The sequence below is a fragment of the Leptonotus elevatus genome, chromosome 9 (genome assembly GCF_054856555.1).
Source record: "Leptonotus elevatus isolate MCC_2025b chromosome 9, RoL_Lele_1.0, whole genome shotgun sequence".
In the NCBI taxonomy this organism is placed as follows: Eukaryota; Metazoa; Chordata; class Actinopteri; order Syngnathiformes; family Syngnathidae; genus Leptonotus; species Leptonotus elevatus.
This window is the reverse complement of record NC_141247.1, coordinates 23,966,194-23,982,417: the sequence shown is the minus strand read 5'-3', so window position 1 is coordinate 23,982,417 and position 16,224 is coordinate 23,966,194. Positions and strand designations below refer to the sequence as shown.

Sequence of the window (16,224 nt, the reverse complement as noted above, 5' to 3'; positions counted from 1 at the left end):
AGAATGACCCCAAACCAAAACTAATGTTTCACCTTTGTCCCAATACAAGAACAATCGAGAGGTTGCATCTGATTGTTGGTGTGTGACGTGTTTATGTCGACTGTGCAGCACATTTTTGTCTTCCTCCATCAGGCATGTTTTATAATAACAAAATTCAGTTCGATGGAGCGCAAAGCCCGTTCTGATTATTGGTCCTCAGCGGAAGTCTGCGCCCTACGGAGAACGCCACTCTCGATTGTTATTTTTCTGTGACACAGCAACAAAAAGTAAATAGCATGAATGTGTTTGCGCAAAAGAATCCAACGCGTTTATCGTTCGACGCGCAAACAAACAGGAAGTTGTTGCTCATTTCGCGGGCGGCTCTCTCTGGCCATCTGCCGATTTGATGTCCCATCATCTTTTCAATCTCCACGAGCTCCGGGCGACGTGTAACTACTTACAGGGGGGCAAATCATGTTGCTGCAGCTGGCCGCTGGAGAGAAAACATCACTGTTTTTATGATTTTTATTATTATTATTATTATTGCAGCACGACAGTGAATGGTCTGCTGGCTCGAAAGCACGCTGCAGCGTTAACAGTCATTGAAATGAGCAAGTGGCTGTTTGATGTGTAAATCATTTTTTTTTCTCCTCAACAAACACTCGAGCCCAACGACATTCACGCTTGGACAGCATTAGCACGCCGGGTAATCCATTTCTGAGTGTGCAGCTTCCAGCAACCACTTAGTTAGATCACCAGCAACATATTTGGAAATCATTCATTAAACAGGCTCAGAGGACAGCAGGAAATATCAACAAGCACAGTGAACCCTCGCGATATTGGGGTTTGTTATTACAGTAAACAGGCACCTCCAAAATTACTTGCCTACATTCAGTGTTGAATTTAGCGAAATTAAATGTAGCGCAATAATAAAAGTACACATTTCTCAGCAAATGAGTAGCTTCTTCTTTGCTTTGTGAAGTAACATCAGGGCGTAAATGAATTTATGTTAGCCATGCTAGTAAGCGTGTTAGCGAATTTGTGAAGTAACATCAAGGCGGAAATGAATTTATGTTAGCGTGCTAGTAAGCGTGTTAGCGAATTTGTGAAGTAACATCAGGGCGGAAATTAATTTACGTTAGCATGCTAGTAAGCGTGTTAGCGAATTTGTGAAGTAACATCAAGACGGAAATTAATTTAAGTTAGCCATGCTAGTAAGCGTGTTAGCGAATTTGTGAAGTAACATCAGGGCGGAAATGAATTTATGTTAGCCATGCTAGTAAGCGTGTTAGCGAATTTGTGAAGTAACATCAGGGCGGAAATGAATTTATGTTAGCCATGCTAGTAAGCGTGTTAGCGAATTTGTGAAGTAACATCAGGGCGGAAATGAATTCACGTTAGCCATGCTAGTAAGCGTGTTAGCGAATTTGTGAAGTAACATCAGGGCGGAAATGAATTCACGTTAGCCATGCTAGTAAGCGTGTTAGCGAATTTGTGAAGTAACATCAGGGCGGAAATGAATTTACGTTAGCCATGCTCGTAAGCGTGTTAGCGAATTTGTGAAGTAACATCAGGGCGTAAATGAATTTATGTTAGCCATGCTAGTAAGCGTGTTAGCGAATTTGTGAAGTAACATCAGGGCGGAAATGATATTTACGTTAGCCATGCTAGTAAGTGTGTTAGTGAATTTGTGAAGTAACATCAGAGCGAAAATGAATTTATGTTAGCATGCTAGTAAGCGTGTTAGCGAATTTGTGAAGTAACATCAGGACGGAAACCGAAGGCCACGTCCAGACTGCAGGCAAATCGGATTCCTCCTCCAATCCGATTTTTAGGCCTGACTGTCCAGACTGTTTTTAGCAAGTGTCCAAATCCAATCTGAGCCTTTTCAGACTGAGCCAGATTATTGATCCATCTGACAGGTTGTTGTCGCAACGACAGCGGCGGCGCCCAGCGCGTGCAGTGTTTGATGTAATGTGTTGCCGTTTACCGCTCCGTACTTCCCGTTCCTCACAAGCGCGTTTTTCTTTCTTTTTCTTTTTTTTTTTAAAAATATTTCACTATTCCGGTGGGGGTGCTAGTGTTGGAACGCAGCCGGAAACGACGCTGATGTGTGAAACCCGGAAGTCGGACGTCCGTGGCATCCACCCCATTGCGGATGGATCTGGAACACCCCGCGATGAAATCGTGTTGCGTATGGCAAGATAACATCATCCCAGTTGTGGTTTGATCGGAAATCAAATGAACCAATGACAAGAATTCTGACGTTGGGACTTGATTTTGTCACTAAACACGCAGCAACAGTAGCAACATCTTGCAAAGCTATCACAAGGGAAGACATGTTCAGATCAGTTTGATATTGCCATAATATTGTCGTAATGAAAGATCCCAACCTTTTTCATTTCCGGGATTAGCAGCGTGCGAAGGATCCAGCAGAGATAAGCCCGCAAGCGCGGCATCGGCGCATCGCTGCTGCTCGCTGCGGGGGAGAATTTTTTTTGATCATTTTTAGCGGTAAATGTCAAAACGTATCGTGACTTGGCCAACCTTTGTATGCAGTTTAACACAGCACGCTCGCATGCCACCCCCACCTTGCTCGACAGTTCCCGTCCAAAAGTAAATAACATTGTCAAATAGAAATTCAACTCCCCAATCAGTCGGAGCGATTACAGCGAGAAGCTTAGCGTTCGCCGCGTCCATCATTAATTAATGCACAGGAGACGTCAGCAGAGTTGGGGCTGTTTTAGGCGAGGAGCTCGCTGCCGTGTTGCCTCGGGGCTAAAGGGCTCCACCTTTTCCGTTCTGCTCTTCTCTTTCCCCCCCCCCCCCTCTCGCTGTGCCTCCCTTTCCACTCAACTGAACACAAGTTTGTGAAAAATGGCAAACAGTGCCAAGGAGTCCGATAAGAAGACCGACGTTCATCGAGAAGCTATCGCACGCATGATCTAATTGAGCTTGTTTATTTTCACTGCGCCTCTTGAAAAGGGATTTCAATTGTTGTCCAGGTGAGAAGTCACATTAAAGAGGAAGAGGGCGGCCATTTTTACCACTTGCTAGTGATTGAAAATGACATCACAAGTCAGGTTTCCATCCATCCATCCATCCATCCATTTTCTGTACCGCTTGTCCTCACAAGGGTCGCGGGGTTGCTGGAGCCTATCCCAGCTGGCTTCGGGCAGTAGGCGGGGTACACCCTTGTACTGGTTGCCAGCCAATCGCAGGGCACAATTTCCATCCAATTGTTTCGAATTTTTTAAGCATTGGAAATGCGCAAAACGGACATGCGACTTGTGCCCGTTGCCTGTAGGTGGCGCTATACACCATAGAGCTGGGATTCACCAGTCATTTAAAAGAAGAAGAAAAACAGGAAGCGACGTATGCGTCGTATGAGTTTGCTTTTGTAATTCTTGATAAACAGTCTAAAATCGCATTCATATTTGCTTCTTTAATTAATTGGAAAAAGATTTCGATTTCGCCGTCCCCCGCCCAAACATTATCGTCCGCCATTGCTTTGTGACTACAAACGTACGTGTGACGTAATATCCGGTCAAAACATGCGACGCGTATCCGTATCCGGTTTATTTGTTGTTTCCATAGCCAAAATTGGCATTTCCCATTTTTCAATACGCTTCAAAATCCACCCCCTCCAAGCGTAAACGTTTTTTTCCCGAATTTTTCTAATGGTGCTCAGTCAGGGCTCCTGTAACGACCAATTATGGCTCAGCTTGCACACGTCACATGACTCAACTCGGAAAACTGGTGAGCTGTGATTAGCTATTACCTGAGCCCTGAGTAAATGTAAATTACAGTCAACAGCAAGTGGCAAAATGGCCGCCCACTGAGATGGATAAAAAACGCATCTTGCAAATTAATTCATATTTCACAAACACAATATTAATCAGAACGCTGCGTTTACACACACACACACACAAAAAATAAATAAATAAATAAAAATAAAAAATAATAAAAGAGCAATGATGATGACATTTCCGAATGAACAATACTGAGCTCTTGAAAAGAAGAAGAAGAAAAAATAAAAATAAAAAAAAAATTTAAAAAAAAGAATGCTGCGTTTAGACTCGTGGGGCACAGAACATATTATTGTAAAGAATTTTGGTCTCATCTTAAAATAATAGAATCAACACTCATTTTGAGAATTCTTCTTGGAAACTTTCTTAAATCTAAAAACAAACAAACACCATAACAACACTGGGGTGTCACGGCAACACGTTATGACAGAACATCAATTCATATCGAGTGTGCTGCGTCGCCGCGCATCACATGTTCTGGCCTGCCGTCGCCGCACTGTTGAATGCACTCAAACTCACGGAAATCGTTCCCTCGCACGAGACAATCAAGAAGTCTTTTCTATAAGCGCGCTTTCAAAAAGTATTATTGTCTCGTTCATGATGCAAGACTTGTGAAACAATAAATGGCATCCACTTGCTGTGGGGGAGCTCACGAGCCATTTGGAAATTCAATGACAAAATCAACGTTGGTACTTCTTGGTAGGGACTCCATTTTGAGGCCAAGCAGGAGAACTAAAAGAAGGATGGGAACTTTTAGCTCCTTCCAGCTTGTTGGTCTGGACGTGTAATCACATGCGTTTTGATTTTATTATACAATAAACAATTTGTTATCGTGAAAGATTTGATGATGGATTGAATGCCTCGTAAAATGACAATTTGTGGAATTGACTGCATACAATTTGCGATGGCCAATCCAACAAAACGTGCACCTCGATGAGAAATAACTTTTCTCAAGTGTAATAATTTTTATTTTTTTTTAACAACTAGGTTGTAATCTTTACGAGTCGTATTTTGTCAGGATAAATAGCTGTCATTTTACAAGAATTCTGTTTAACATGTTTAGAGCTGGCAATATCAAACGATTAATCAAAGAGTAATGGATTATCAAATTAATCGACAACTATTTTAATAATCGAGTAAGGTCACATGCTTTTTATTTATTTTTTATTTATTTATTTCAAAAAACATGCTTTTTATGATAGCATATGACAATGTAGTGCAAATCATTTTTGGGGAAACCTCCAAAATACATTTCACGGACCCCCGAGGGTCTGCATGGGGATCCCATTTTGGGAATGACTCGCATGTCTAGCAGTTTGAACACAACCTGAAAGCTTTTGCCGCTATTATTGTAACTGTCCGCCGGCTGCAGATCATTCAACGCAACAGCGCTGACTGGCCTTTTTTCACGCTCGACTTGATTGTGTATAAAAACAGCAGCAGCGGCGGCGGCGGCGGCGGCGGCCCCACGCTTGCCCGCGTCCACATGTGCAAGCTCCATTTGTAAAACCGTTGTGACAAACGATAGAGAACGTGATTACGTTGGTGAGGATAAAGGCTAGTTTGGGAAATGCTGCTTTGTTGTGCATCAGGAGTGGAAGCGACGCCTGGCCTTGAGCGTCTCTTTCGTCGTTTTCCCGCCGCCGCCATCCCGAGATTTGCTGAGTGACAACAACACTCACTAGGGTGCTTCCCCCCCCCCCCCCCCAATTCAGAACTGAAAAAAGGGAATCCATAATCAGACATTTACATCGGCGCAGAATGGCGATGGCTCTAAAAACGACTCTAAAAAAAAATTGACATATAAAAACGAGCAAACGACATGCAAAGATAAATTGTTAATCACGGCGCGTGGGACTCGTATTAATAAAAGCCACACATGCTGTTCGTCATCTAGTCAACCTTGCCACACAGGAAGGACTTTCCATGGCAATCAGTTTTGACGAGAATGAACACAAGCCTGTTATTCGACATCGATGAAAGCGGATCGACTCAAACGGGCTGAGAAGAAAAAGATGATTTTTTTTTCGCCAATTACAAGGCAATTCCAAACATGGCGTGGAGAGCGGCAACTAAACGTTTTGTCTGCCGTTGTCAATGAGAGTGACTCGCTGCCATGAGCCAACTCTTGGACGCATCTTCCCGATTATTCATCTCCAAGACAATGTGCACATGTAGCATCAAAACCTTGGCAATAAAACTCATTTTACAAAATACAAATTAACAAAAAAAATATAAAGAGAGAGCAATGATGATGACATGTCAAATCGGTAAAATTACAGAATGAACAATACTGAGCTCTCCAGAATTTTTTTTAAAAAAAAATAATTAAAAAATTATTTATTTATTTATTTTTTCCCATAAGTGAGGTCTTAGAAGTCAAGTGTGTGGGCCAGAAAACAATAAAGCATGATCAAGAGTCAGGTTCAGATTTTTTTTTTCATTTTACAATGGTATTTATTAAATATTGCATACAAGTAATACACCTTCTTAACTCATTCACTCTCAGCCATTATCACTGAAGCAACCGCCTTCGCTCCCAGCTGTTACTGTATTTTGACTGATTTTGCAAGGTCCACAGAATATTCTGTCCAATTGCTATAAAAAATATGGAACCTACCAAAAGAAAGATTCTATCTTCTTTAATCAGGGATTTTTTTTTAAATGTGTATCTGTTTCCGTTTTGCAGCAAGTTTCATCATTATTCACAAACCTGTTGAAAACACACTGGCTGATCTCTTATACTCTGCTGTCACCTGCTGGCCGTTTTTTGTAATAACTACCATTGCGTTAAGCCACCTCTTCATGTCAGAAGCTGTATCAAAGCCTTTAGAATGCTCTAGCATTAAAACAAAACAAAAAACAAAAAAACTTATAAATACGTTTTTGGGAGTGCAAGACAAAGTATTAAAAATGTATTTACACGTTTTGGGGTTTGAATGAGTTAAAAGCAATACAAATTAAACCAAAACTAAGCATTTTAAAAATAATAAAAACTAATCAAAACTACCAGAACCAAACTAAAAAATAATTAACTAACTAAATTAAAAAAACAAAACTCTAAACGAATAAAAAACTAACTAAAATGAAAATTCCAAAACTATAATAACCTCGTTCGGAACATGTCGTCGTTTAATGCTAACCCATGCTAACGTAGTGGTAAAGTCAATTGGAAGGTCTTAGACCGGCCAAGTCAATCACTTGACCTTAACCCAATCGAGCATGCATTTGACCTCCTGAAGAGAAGACCGGAAGGAGAAATCCTCAGAAACAAAGAACTGAAAGAGGCTGCAGTAAAGGCCTGAAAAAATCAATCAGTCAATGACTCGCAGGCTTGATGCACTTATTGCAAGCATTCAATGTAATTACAATCCGTACCTGCTGACCCCCCCCCCACCCCCACCCCCAAAAAGTCTGGTTAAGGAAGGTGTTTATTTCATGTGGGCGACTCTAAATAGGACAAAAGCTGCATTTTTGGAAACTGACGGCTCCCCATAGTGCAAACAAAGCCTTCTCGGGTATTCACCTGTTCTTGTTTTGTTTTTTTTAGCCGCTAACCTTGAACAATGGAAGCAACACAAACATCTAAAATGGATCTCACTTTATCCCGCAGACACAACACAGGAGCTTGCCCAGAGATGACGCTGAGAAAATGGGCCACCCAAGCCCCTAAGGGCCCTTTTTAAAAAAAATAAAAATAAATGTGAACCATGACCAGAGGAAGAAAGGAAGGCAGGATCCAAGCCACAATAGCGACTTTCAAATAAGCAGCAGACTGCGGAGACGGTGACGAAAAGCGGGCCTGAAGTGTCGCCTCGTGACTCAGACGGACGTCAGCTGTGGGTGGTCAACTGTCCGCAAAAATCATTCCTCGCATGCACGCGGCCGCCCTCGCGCCCGATCCGCGTGGGCATTTCCCTGCGGTGCGCGCGCGGTGGGCGGTTCAACATGTGACACCAAAGGCGCGCGTCAACATGGCCGTCAATGGAACACAAAGCAGCGCAACTCTGCAATCTGTTTTCAGCTGCAGGACACGATGATGTCACAATGCAAGCGATTTGGATTTGATTTCATGAAGTGTGTACGTGAATGGGCTGATTCAGTTTGCATGAACGATTTTGAAAAATAATTTCATTTGTGATTTTTTTTGCCCCTCAATATTGCGATATTTTTTAAGATCCTCTTGCCAAGTTTTTTTTTTTTTTTTAACAAACGCAAGCAAAAAATGTATCTCTGTTACAATAATATATAAATAGTTTGGTTTTATAGGATAGGCTTACCTTAAAATTATGAATAGGCAAATACCGATTCCAAGCAAGGGCGGGGTGGCTATCGGGAATTTTGTGAGTTAGTAATTGCTGGATGTCGGCTGTTGTCTACGATGGCGTATTAGGACCGATATAAATATATATTTTTAGAGGGCGGGGGCTATATTCCAAGAAAAAAAAAATCTCATAAATTTGCCACTTAAACCACACCATAAAGTCACAAATTCTCGGAATATCGCCCTCTAAAAACGTACATATATTAGGGGTGTGAATTGCCTAGTACCTGGCGATTCCATTCATATCACGATTCATAGGTCGCGATTTGATTCGATTAATCCCGATACGAATCTATAAATTGATTATTGCGATTTGTTTTTTTACTGAAATTTAGAAAATACTAATCAGTAAACTTGTACATGAACACTGTAAGATTTGTATGAACATTTATTAATTTATCTGAAAATTCAGGCTTACAACTGACCCACAAACAGGTTGCAGTCTGTTTCATGTTTGAACAGCACTGAAATCAAATATTGAGGCTTAATGTTCCATTAATATAACATTCTTCCATGCTTAATGCGAGACTCCTAACCCTAAGGAAGACATTTAGTTGAATATTTCCATTAAAAAATTGACGTTTAAAAATCGATTCGGCCGCATATTGAATCGATTCAAGAATTGCACGCTGTAATATTACGAAAAATTGCTGAATCGATTTTTAAATTTTCTTTTTTTTAAATATTTTTTTATTTTTTTAACACCCCTAATATATATATATATATATTTATACGTGGCCCTAATACGCCATCGTAGCTTGTCTGCAATAGTCTTGGGGGGGGGGGGGGGGGGGGGCATCAAACATCACGAGCTAAAATAAAGGTAAATATGAATCATGAATTAATATGTACAACAATTCATTCCTCTTAATTCAATAAGATTTTAAAATATTTTGACTTTCAGTCTTTTGAGTGTTCACTAAGAAGAACATTTAACCAAACGAGTGTGGCGTAAACATACGTCAGTAAGTTATAAGTCAAGTTGCATTCAAATCACATCAAATTGCAACTTTTCATATTTCATGAAACAATCATATGTAAACATGTGGACTACATTTCTGGGCACACTGAATTTATCCATACACTATATAAGTAAATAAATAATAGACAATATTTAATAAAGCCAATCAAAATTCTTCCATGTTTTTCCCTAATTGCATCATTTGCAATTTTAAAATTGCATTCTACAACATTGTAATCGATTCAATGAATTGTTCAGCCCTCGTTTGCATTGAACGCGAATGGACAGGCAGCTGTTTACGTTACGCATTACATTAATTGCTGCCATGTCATAGATGTATTATTATAGTAGAGGTAAATATAAAAACTAAAGATAACACTTGGCAACACACAGACACAAACACACAGCAACATGTTGCCAGTGCTGTCACAGTCACTCGTACGCTGCTCAGTGTTGGCCTCTTTTCCGTATAAAACATCAAAAAAGTGATCACTCCGCCAACCTTTTGTTATCATCCAAGAGTCCAATTAGCAGAGTGACACTGTGTCACACTGATAAGTTGCATGCCATGCATAAACATTGCGTATCTCCCGGCTACGCTCTTATCTTCATGCGCCAATTCCACCTGTCCCCCCCCCCCCCCCCCGCCGACAACACCCCCCCCCCCCCCAAGATAATGCAAAACATGCGTTTTTCCCACTCGATTTTGGAAGTCGCGTTCGTAGCAGGTGGGATTCAATTGATTTCCAGGCCAAGTCGCAGAATACCAAAGACTAGAGCAGAGGTTCTCAAAATTTTTGGGCCCAGGGAAATTTTCAAGAAAATGTATATTGTTACAAGAACAAAAATATATATTCTTTGGATAGAAAAAGTCTGTCATGTAGGATATTGTGATATTAAAGGTTTTTAACTATATATTTAAATTAATGACATTTTTAAATACATATAAATTAACAAGGCAAAGACGTTTAATAAGCAAATATGATTGTATTATTTTAATATATATATATATATTTTAATTCTCAATTTTTCTCAGTTTTTATTTTTACTTTTACAGTTAATAAGGATGTTATCCAGAGGTGTACTTATAACAATTTTATAGTCGCAGCGTTGGGGGGGCCTAAAACATTTTCTTCCTCCTCGGGAAAGGGGAGGAAGAGAAAAGCCAGTTTTATGCTCTAGTAATTAAGGTTATTTTCTTTAAAAAAAAAAAAAAAAAAAAAGGACTTTATTCTTGTGATCAGTCTTTTGCTCTAAAAAAAATAAACAAAACGAAAAAATCCTCTTCAAAAAACAATTATGAGTGCATCACACTGAGTGGCCTGCAGTAGTTGTGAAACTCTTCTTCGATTGAATTGTATTATACTGCTCCCGGTGGCCAAATCATTTAAAATCCCTTTTTTCTTAGAAACAATTATTGAGTAAAATAATTTATTTTCAAAAGAAAGTTAAGTGGAGTATATCTTTAAAAAAATGTGATCAAATTATATGCAAATGACCCATATACATATTTTAAAGTTGGTCATCTAAGTTGGTACTTGACATTTTGTGCAGGAAGTCGAGAGAGCAGGCTTGACTTTTATTGTGGCAGAGGCTCAAGCGGCTGTCAATCAACGTCGGGGGGGGGGGGGGGGGGGAGGCTATTACAAAAGCACATTCTATGGCGCTTGTCCTGAATAAAAAACACACTTTCCTCACAAGGTTACCTGGCACTTCCTCATCCACTCACTCTTTATACTTACCTCCCTTTTCCCCCTGCATCTCTCTCCGGGATGATTTAGTAGCATCTGCCTTTACTCGCCCCCTCCCTCCCTCATCAAGTCACCGCTGTATTCATCCCAGCCCTCCACTGGCTCTCTCCTACTGGCTGATCTAATTACACGGAAGCTGCGGGGGAAACTGTCTTAACCAATTTCACATCGGTCCTGCCCCCGCCATCCTCCCTGTTCCGCATTAGACGCGTCGGGGTCAAGTAAGCCATTAAAGCGGGAGGTGGGGGTGCAATCGTCTGAACGGGATCCCAGGAGTGGAGTCGGAGGGTCGGAAATGATGCGGCAAAGCCTGGACGCTCTCCAGTCAGGCATTAGAGAGACAGCGAGAGTGGCGTCTAATAGTTTGCAGCGGGCAAACATGAACACAATAGAGGCGGCATTAGTTTGCTATCAATGATGAATAAGCTGACTCGGCAGGGAGTAAACGGAAAGCACACGCACACACATTTGGCCGTGATACGCAGATGCTACACGTCATTAGCTTGCGCTCCACTGCGGGACGAGCGTGTGCTTGGACGAGATTTTGCAACAGGCACAACCCCAACAATACAGCTCAACTGCCAATGTCACTGTTTTAGCGTCTGTCTACATGTGTTGCTCATCATTTGTGTTCGCAATGGTGCCAGAATTGAATTAAATCCGGGATCACACCTGTGACTCAAAGCACTTGTTAAGGATCTGAAATAATTTTTCCCTATTGAAATGAATACAAATGTGATTAATCTGTTCCAGCTTCTAAAAAAACGATGTTTTCAATGTGTTTTTAATTAAACAAAAAATTGACTATCATTTTTTTTTTACTTCATAACAAAAAAATAATCATATCATTAAGCAGAATGTAAAGAAACTAATACACAGACAATTTTTTTCAAGTCAAGTTATTTGAATGGCTATGGTGTTTTTCCTTTATGTGTTAGCATTATGCTAGCATCCTTCTAGGAAAGGTTTTGTGGTTGTATTTAATACACACACTCTTTGTTTTAGCTTGAGAGTCAACTTGTACTTGGAGTGGCAATAAACAGCTTGAAGCCTCTTTTGTTAAGAGTTGTTCACTGCTGCTTGACGTCAAGTCAAGTGAGTCGAATGAATGCCATCATCTAGCATGTCTTAAATTTTTGCTGGCAAGTCAAAAAAAATGAGCCAAATGTTAGAATAAATGTGCATAAGTTATCCCATATTTACTCTTATAGTATTGCAAAGCATGACTTGTGCTTTTGCAACTGGAAAACAGGAACTGTGCTCGTATCACAAGATAGCGGCTGAAACATTTTGCGGATGAACTGTTGAACTTTGACAGTTGAAACTTTTTCAGTGCCCGAGAAAAACACATCCACATTATTATCTGCACAATGACTCATATCCGTGATGGTGTGTGCCCCCAACACCTTTAGAGCAGCAACGGCTGTGTAACTAGGAAACGCCCTGTTGTTTATGAAATGTTCTGGATTGACTGAACCTGACACTAAACAACAGCTCGTACCTGTAAAAATTCGTAGGTCGAGTTACTTCTATCAAGGTACCACTGTGTAAGTAAGACCATCTCCGAATGTAAGTTATGCCACAGCTTAAATGAATGAATGAGCATCAAAAAGGCCCTTTTGGGGGGATACAGCTCAATTAGTGGATAAAACCTTTGCAAAACCTCCTTTCATCATCCGTACGGCGCTCCTGTCGCCATAGAGACCGACGAGCCCCCAATTTGGACACGCGAGCGGACACTTACCGGATGTTGTGCGACTTGCGTTTGATCTCGTTCCAGCAGAGGTTCATGTCCCCGGCCTGGTGCGGGCTGCACCCCTTCAGCCGCCTGCACTCGGCCCCCTCCTCCTGGGCCTCACCGTCCACTGCCGACTGGCACGGCACGCAGTGGCATCCCGGCCACAAGGGCCGCCCCGGAGCTGAGGATGCGCCAACATATGGACACAAAACAAAACAAAACAAGAAGACTTGTTAGGAATACATTACAGCCTTAGCAAAAGTTAAATGGAGGTAAGTGGACTATTTTTGGTTGTGGATGATTTTTCAACTTTTCTTCGAAAGGCTTTTTTACATTCACATCTAAGGTGTGGAGTTCCCCTAAACAAGTCTGAGGGGGTCCCTTGGGGGTGGTCACAACGGGGTTGTTGTTATTGTTGTTGTCGTCAGGTGTGGCTGGTGCCTAATCAATTTGCATAGCGACCAGTCTTTCACCTGCCTCATGGCAAAATTGATTGTTAGAAAGGCTGCTTATTCAGAGAGTGTGACAGTCTCTATGAGTGAGATTCGTAGGTTAAGTGACTAGTCAATTAGTTGGACGGTTGGTCCGCTTATTAGTCAGTTGGTTGATTGGTTGGTCAATTGGTTTGTTGTTTATTGATTAGTGGTCGGTCGGTTGGTTAGTCAACTGGTTAGTTGATTGGTTGACCGTTCAACTAATTGGTTGGTCTATTGGTTGTTTGTTTGATGAGTCAATTGATGGTTATTCGGTTGGTCAGGCAGTCAACCATTTTGGTAGGTTGTGTCAATAAATTGGCTGGTTGATAATTTGGTTGGTTAGTTTGGTGGTTTTGCTCAATTGATTGGTTGGTTGGTTGGTTGAAGAGTTCATTGGTGAGTTAGTTGATTGGTTGATTAAGCGAATGGTTGGTAAATTGATGAGTTGGTTATTGATTAGTCTGCTGGTGTGTTAGTTGGTTGGTTAGGCTTCGTTCCTCAAACAAATGTCGTACACACAGAAATATTTCAAGACTTGCGTGTGTCCAAAAGAAGACGCTGAGGACGTTTAACGGCTGTAATGTATATGCCAAGTCTGGAGTGGCGCTGTAGCGCAGCCACAGGGAGGTAACGGAAAGCGTAGAAGAAGAATCAGCGAAGAAGACGGACACTTTTTTTTTCTAACTTTATTGCAATCTACAGGACAAACATGGATTTGCATGTATCGAAAAAAATGGCGGGTGATTCAAGTACAACACCACTTTTTGAACGTGGGAATAAAGAAGCAAAATATTTAGCTACAAAAGCATAAGCAAGCTAAGGAGGCTGCGCAAAACGACTACGACACGGCTATCCGCCATTGCTGTTGACAGACTGACGGTTCGCACGCAGTCACGCGAGAATTGATCACATACGTCATTAATCTGTCATCGAGCTGCGGCCGTTACGTCATCGCTGGAAGAGTATCCTGTATAAGATGTCCAGACGGGCGCGTACTGAAATCTTTCCACTCTGGAGCCCGATTTCAAAAGTGGTCGGTTTCAAGCTCCGAAACCGCGCCGTCATGTGAACCAACGGCTTGAACAGTAAGAAACTTGTGAGGATACATTGAAACTGTGGACGGGCCTTAGTCCATTTTGTCAAGACAGTATCAACTCTTAGCAAAAAAGTTTAGTTTTCCTTCAGATCTAAGACATTTTCTTCATTCGCTTCATGAAAGTGTGTTGGTATGTTTTTCTAATTACGTTTCCTCCCCATCTGTAGAATTAGGCAAAACACAGCAGATCCAAGCGCGCCTATCTGTGAATGTCAAAGAGGATGTTTCAACTCCCTAATAAATCCCAGAGGAGTGAAACTTTTGACGTTTGAACAAAGTCTGCAGCACAGAGACAACAAAGTACATGCAACGCACTGCGTTAATATGACAAGATTTGTAACATCCCATAGGCGTGAAATTGGCTTTTCCCAGATAACGAGAAAATAAATAAATAAAGGGTCTTCTTTTGCACACTTTTAAGAGTGAGAGGTTGTGAGGCTGAACTTGAAGAGGTGCAATCCCCTTGATGGAGGTGACAGAAAGGACAAACACACACGTACACATGAGCGGTGTTGAAGGCATTAAAGGACATTTCACGTCTTCTTTTTCTTTTGATGAAATGTATTTCACAAAACCAAAAAAAAAAAGTGGCATTCTTCTTTGTTTGTATTTAATAACGAAAGTGTCCTGATCTTATTGTCTATGTAATGTTTGAGTTTAACATCATAATTCAAGTTCATGTCAACTTTATTTATATAGCACCTTATCATGTCAAGAAACAACTCAAGTTCCCGAGTGAGGAATACGCCATCCACACCAGGAGCAGCGTGCCGCAAGGACGCCGCCCCCGGGGAGGACCCCAGCCCAGGCAAACAGAGGAAAACAACCGTACAACTTATTCTTGGAAAAATTATTTTCTTCCTGTAACATTTTTTTTATGTTGACAAAATATGTCTGTTGTTGTACAGTCTAAGATGTTTTTTTAAATCTTTTTGCTAAAAATCAGATTTTGTTATCAAGCACTTAGGGGTACACCTGACAATTACGTACAATTAGCATTAAGATTACAAGAGGGTCAATTAAAAAAAAAATCTCCTCTGTATACTGGAAGAGCATCAAAACACAATATTTCTTATTTGTCCCTTCCAACTTATCTTGTGCTCAAATAAAGATGAAAGGCTGCGCCCTACTTAAAGAAAACTATTATCTTTTTTAGTTGCCGTGTCAACAGCGAAACCAAAGCGTACCCCAGCGTGAGAACAGGCCAGCGTTGGTCTTACCAACCGACTCTCGCACTTTCTTCATCCTCCTCCTACCATTCGCTCTCAACCCCATTGGATTCCGTTGATTTCTATTAGCCGTAAATCAAGAGTTGAACGTCTGGTTGCCGTCTCTCTCGCCGTCTTCCCACTTCCTGCCGTGCCTTCTCTTCCTCAGACAGCTCCTTCTAATGCGGCTGAGTCGGTCGGGCGCATGAATCAGCAGAAGGCTGAATGCTTGAGTCACAACCCGCTGCCTCCGCGCTCTCACTTAGCTGGGCAAACAATCACTTAAAGCCTCGTGGAGTGTTTGCTTTGTGAGTAAACGCAAACGATGTGGAGTCGGCCAGATTGTAAGGTTTAGAAAAGGCGAAGGGGAATGGAAATGGTGATTTACAACAAATGATTACTCCCATTAGAGCTTAGAAAGGATCGTAAATGTGTTGCTAATCAAAAACATAATTATGTGATATGATGGAATGAATATTACATTTCCCACAAGGAACATACAGTGTACTGTAGTGGTTAGAGGTGGCAAATCCAGGTCCAGAAAGTAAAAACCCTGCCACTGTTTGGCTTCAGCATCGAACACCAGCTAGCTAGCTCCCTAGCTAGCTCTCCGGGTGCTTGTTTATCTACTAAGGAGCTAGCGAGCTAGTACGAGGGGCTAAAGCCAAACTGTGGCAGGGTTCTTACTTTCTGGACCTGGTTTTGCCATCTCTGATAGTGGTACCTTGAGATACAAGATTTCCGTAAATGAATGTAAACGTCATTAATCCAAGAAATATAGCGCTTTGTTGTTGTACTTAAAAGGGACATTCGGTGACCCCTAGCGCCATCTAGTGGTCAACTAATAATTTATTAATAAATAAAAAAAACTGTTTATAAAAC

General features: G+C 41.2%; 1 protein-coding gene across 2 annotated transcripts in view; it reads right to left on the bottom strand.

The window, feature by feature from the left end:
• Positions 1-16,224, bottom strand: part of drp2 (dystrophin related protein 2) — a 168,552-nt gene that overhangs the window by 69,751 nt on the left and 82,577 nt on the right. The window contains exon 3 of one of the 2 annotated variants that reach the window (XM_086085466.1): positions 12,569-12,743. In XM_086085466.1, the coding sequence (XP_085941592.1) occupies positions 12,569-12,615 (47 nt within the window). In that variant the 5' untranslated portion in view covers positions 12,616-12,743. Of the gene's footprint in view, positions 1-12,568; positions 12,751-16,224 lie in introns of those variants that run through there. The other variant, XM_086085467.1, reaches the window with a different exon arrangement.